Genomic DNA, 5,382 nt, shown 5'->3' with positions numbered 1-5,382 from the left:
AACAAAATACTACTAGGACGCACTAATTAAAAGTGTTAGAATTTATGCCTAGGTTACAAAGCATGTTGTAGAGCTAATAATGGAGTGGTCAGTTGTCATTTAAGTACATAAGGCTTACTTGAGGAAGAGGATTTCCAAAGAAAGAGGGAGGAATTAGACATCTAGTTGGAGTCGGCCCGAGGGGGCTCCTATAGAATAAGACTGCACCATACACAATAGGGCCACCGTGCATAATACGGCTAGAAATACATATACAGCCTCGGCACCCAACTAGAATTGTTACTCCCCCTAGGGGTAGGTGGGAAGAGGAGGCTATGGGCGATTCTAGAACTATTTTCTCAATTTTTTGATGCACAACAAAGCACACGTATTAGGTGGTACATCATCATAGGACCAAAATGTCAACTCATTGCAATAACATTCAAAAATAGATATGTAAAGTAACATAAGTCTACTTTTTCTTAGCGTTGAACTACACCTTTAGATCAAGTTCGAGTCCATGTTTATCACAATATTACAACATTCCTATTTTATAGCACACCAATTTTCAAATAAAGCTTTATCTATCTATACCAATTCAATTCATTTTAATATCAAAATACTCAATTATCATTCTAAACTCCTTTTAAATATATTTTATTCCCACAATTTTAAAGAGAGGCAACTTAATTCAATTCTCACTTTGAGGAAATATTATTAGCCTATAGGCTTCCTGCTAGAAGCTTACAAACCTGTCTCACACCATTGAAAGGAAAACCAACAGCTGAAAGCATCAACTCATCGTCACATGACAATATTTCAACTGTATCTGTGGTATGGAGGTGATTATCCTATCAACAAAACCCTTGCACATATCAATGATGCAAGTGCTAGTTTTTTTATATCGTTTGTAAATTTATTTTCCACTTCTTAAAATTAGATTAAGTAATTTTAATGACCAGATTTCCTCCTAATTAAGAAGAAGACAATTTTAACATCCATAAAGCTAAACAATAGAAGACAATTTTAACATCCATAAAGCTAGAACAGTAGACCCACTAGACAACTAAATATTCCAGTGTATGATGGATACGTACCAAATCAGCCTGCTTAATAATGACAGAATATTGTGCGGACCATGCGCCGCTGAACCCCACATTTCTTTGTCATGCAGGCGGGCCATGCTGCACCCCACTCCACATGGCGTCCATTCCAAAACAAGCCCAAAACAAACCAAATCAGAGAGAAGCATTTTGCATTCCCCCAGTAGTACTCCATGTGAACATTCCTCATTTCAATGGCTACAGTTTGTACCAAAAAACCCTAGTGGACACCCCACTAAATCATACAAAAGTAATGAGTAAAATCCCTACATTGCTCTATAAATTCAACCTCATGTGCTCTCGTATGAACAGATTTCATACAACCCAATTGATCTCTTAAGACTTTACTGCCACATTTTTCATTGCCTTGTGATCATCCATGGCATTCATGAAGAACTTAATTGTTTTGTGTGCTATTGTGGTGCTCCTGCTTCATTCAAGTGATGTTGCTAGGGCTGTGACATGCAATCCAATGGCTCTGAGTCCCTGTGCAAGTGCAATGTTTGGCCCTTCCAATCCAAAGCCAAAGCCAAGCTCTGATTGCTGCAACAAGCTCAAACTGCAGCAGAGCTGCATGTGTCAGTATGCCAAGGATAAGAATCTCAGCAAGTATATCAATACTCCTGATGCCAAAAGAGTTGCATCCACTTGCAATGTCCCATTCCCTAAATGCTGAGGTAAATCCAAGGCTCACTTTTATCAGGACCATCAAGTTCTATAATAGACATTAGGTTTTTACGGTTCATGTTGATGTGATTTGAACTTTTGGTTTTGATTGTGTGTTCTTTTTTCCCTCATCAACGTTTCAAATCATATTCTTTAATTCTTCTCTAGCTCTCCATCTTGATGATGAATCATAGAATATGAGCGTTTTGAATCATATTCTATGATTCTTCTCTAGCTCTCCATTCTGATGATGAATCATAGCTATGATTCGAAACGTTGATGAAAATACACAGTCAAAACCAGAAGCTCAAATCGCATCATCAGATTCTACTTAATATATGTTTTTCAATGCTCTGAATCTCTGACTGTTTTTTTTTTTTGTTGTTGCAGGTTGTAGCCATGGATAAGGAGATGCCCACATGCTTCCAGCTGCAGTTATTTGTGTCTTGGAGCTCTAGATCAGCTCATCTGTGGGTCAGAGTTGGGATAAATAAATCATGTGGGTTAGTTGGGAGGAATGCTAGGTGATTTTATATGAGCCTACATATATGTGTTGAGTATGAGAACCAGAGAGAGATTTTAATGGATGCCCAAATGTAGTAAACAATATTAGTAGTTCAACATATGAATAGTGTCCCTTTTGACAATCTATGGTACTTGATGAGCTTGGTGTTTCTTTTGCTCACTCTGTGCAACTTGGATGAGTGTCTTTTTGTTTTATATGCATGATCATTTCTGACATGTCTGCAAGTTCCTGCATAGATTTTTTCTGAATAGAAATGCAGATTCTTCATTATTTCTGACCATCATCAATTATATGTTGGGCAATGGTTAAATCGGGTAGTTTTTTTTCTTTGGATTTGGTGCTTGACTATGCTGTCAACAGATATGTCTTCCTTAATCTAGGATTGCTTAAGTTAAACAATGTTTATGCTGAGATTGAAGCTCTAACTTCTTTCTTCTTTTAGGTTTAATTTTGCTTTAATCTTCGGCCATAACTAAAGGTTTGAAATAAACATATAAACAAGCTTTTAAAATATGATCAGTTTAAACAGTGTACGTTGTGATTGATTTGTTGGCAGAATATATAATATTATATGATTTTAAAATATTTTAGATTAAATTAATTTAAATTGATTTGTTTTTTTTTATTAAATTTAGTGGGTATTGTATTGTAATGGTGAAATATGTATTTATATAACTTTTTTTAATCTAATTTAGAGTCTATTTTGATTAGGATGTCTCAATATATAAATATATTGATAAATGGTGTAATTTTATGCAAAGTTAGGTTCCTTGGTCTATGCCACCTATCTATCCATTAAGCTATTCATATACTCTCATTTATATGTCTACAAATCCTTGCCCCTTAGTGGGTAGGGCCACCCTATCGGCTTATTTATTATACCTATGCACACCTATTTTCATACACATTATCCAATTTGATTTGGCATCTTTTATGTTTCAAGACAAATTTGTAGTGATGGGTTCTCCTCACAATTATGGATTTGTCCTTTTCACACTCAAATTTTAAAATCTAAATTTCATTGACTCCCACTTACAATCAACTAAAAACAAATTTGTGTGATGTGCTATCATGTCTTTGTTTTTAAATGCATCTGATGCCTTCTTTGAGGCATCCAAGGTTTTTAAAGCTATATTAAAATATCATTTGTATATCACACTTCAATTGGTTTAATAAATGGAATCTAATTTTGCATAATCATTACATAAGTGTATGCAGGCTTGAGGAGTGATATTTTCAGTCATTCATACATATCTTCCATGAATGGGCCTAGGAGAATGTGTCCCCTAGTTGTACAATAATAGCCCTATCCAATATTCTTAAATACTAGTGACCCTTAGGTATAAGAAGCAGGTGGTAGAAACACATCAAACAAAGTAAACAACAAAGGTTTGACTCCTCTCATGAGGATGATGTCTCCTCTCGAGAGGAAGTCATGCCCCTCACTGTTGCAGAAGCTTCTATTGATCCTCCTATTGTGGCCTCCTTTGTTCTTGAGGCCCCCGCCCCAGCTTCTCTTGTTCTGCAGCCTCGATCTACTTCTGTTGGACCTGCTTCTAGTGTTGTTTTGCCACAACTTGCTATTGTTCTACATCAACCTCTTGTTGTTCTATTGCAGCACTCTGTTGACACTACTGATTGTAACACTATGGGGTCCCACCCGATTGATCTCTCTTTTGATGGTCCTAATGACAATATCGTCTGGATAGTGGTTTCTCGCAGGTGGAAGGGGAATTCTTCTCCCCTCCCCCAAATCCCCCTTTGTCTAGGTTTGGGTGTCTCTCCCCTTCCTTGATTGGGGCTTTGGGTGTTTTCCAGTTTGACAGGGTTTTATTTGGCTTGTCTGACTATGTTTTGTTTCTTACTGCCTTCGGGTTGTTGTTTTTTGAGTCGGCATCCTATATTTTGGTGATGTTTGTGTGTTGTTGATAGTCTTTGACTATGTTAAGGGTCAGCACCCTAGTTAACGCTACTTTACTAATCAAAAACAAAGGTTTGAATATTTCATATTACAAGTTTGTAGATGTGGGATGAATTGTTGGGATGGTGTGACATTTAACCACAATCTTTTGTGCAATATTATTGAGCATAAAAAGGCCCCCTTTAACTCGTGTATACCTTGACTAGAACCAGAGGCCTAGATAAGTGCATCCAAAGGTTACATTAGGGAAGGGGTTTAGGAGTACTCTCCATTTTTTTATAGTTTTTTAGCATTTTTTACTATTTACTTGGCCCGTTGTATTATAAAACTACCCTTTTGTGTGCTTATTAATATTTTCTCATGCATGTCGATTTGTTATAGTGATTTTTATAAATGTTCCATATGTATACAAGGGCTACCAAAATGCTATCATGTTGAATGAAGAAAATGGATTGCATATGTACTCTTTGTTGAAAATTAATGCAAACTTATATTTCTCTTTGATAGTGGAGTTTTTCTTGCAAGGGTTTTCTTTATGTACTTCCAATGTCATATTTATTTATCATGGTTTGTTGATTTCTAATTACTTCTTGATAATCTCTTAATAAGGAATCTAATGTTGCATTAATAAAACTCAAATTTGTAGACTCTTTGAAGGGCTACATTTCTACTATTTTACCATGTTTTGACAACACAAGTCCATGGTTTTAGACATCCCTAATCCCCAAACTTGTTTGTGTATAAAGTAAAACAAAATTCCTAATTCCAAGGCAAATACAAGATTGTTTCTTTATTTTAATCTCAAGTCATTTATATTCATAGCTACATCAAATTTGTGTCATTCTTTGATCATAAAGCTAAGTACCCCTATCTTTCATATTTGCTTAAAATAATTATTATAAATATCTAATTTATCAATCCTAACTACCATCATTAATTAGTTTGGGTTAGGTGTGCTTTTGGGTTATTTGTGTTTATGTGTGCCTATGCTTAAGGAAAGTTTATTTTTCTTTATATTAAGGTGAACCCATTTGATCCTATGTGACCCAGTCTTATTTCTAGGGTTTCTCATTATATTAGAATTTAGATATGTAACTTTCTAAATTTGCATTCCATAGTTCAGATATAAATTTCATTTTACATACTTGGGATCCATTCATATATATTTTCAACATAAATTTTGAAGC

General features: G+C 35.2%; 1 protein-coding gene across 1 annotated transcript; it reads left to right on the top strand.

The window, feature by feature from the left end:
* The first annotated feature begins 1,383 nt into the window (after positions 1-1,383).
* Positions 1,384-2,395, top strand: LOC131046215 (non-specific lipid-transfer protein 2). The gene is made up of 2 exons (XM_057979901.2): positions 1,384-1,759; positions 2,139-2,395. The coding sequence occupies exon 1, from the start codon at positions 1,462-1,464 to the stop codon at positions 1,756-1,758; it is 297 nt and encodes a 98-aa protein (XP_057835884.1). The 5' UTR covers positions 1,384-1,461; the 3' UTR covers position 1,759; positions 2,139-2,395.
* Positions 2,396-5,382: the final 2,987 nt, after the last annotated feature.

This window comes from Cryptomeria japonica, chromosome 2 (assembly GCF_030272615.1).
Source record: "Cryptomeria japonica chromosome 2, Sugi_1.0, whole genome shotgun sequence".
In the NCBI taxonomy this organism is placed as follows: Eukaryota; Viridiplantae; Streptophyta; class Pinopsida; order Cupressales; family Cupressaceae; genus Cryptomeria; species Cryptomeria japonica.
This window is presented reverse-complemented; position numbering and strand designations above follow the sequence as displayed.

Coding starts and splice junctions, on each gene's coding strand:
- LOC131046215 (XM_057979901.2), top strand. CDS start 1,462: ATGGCATTCATGAAGAACTTAATTGTTTTGTGTGCTATTGTGGTGCTC.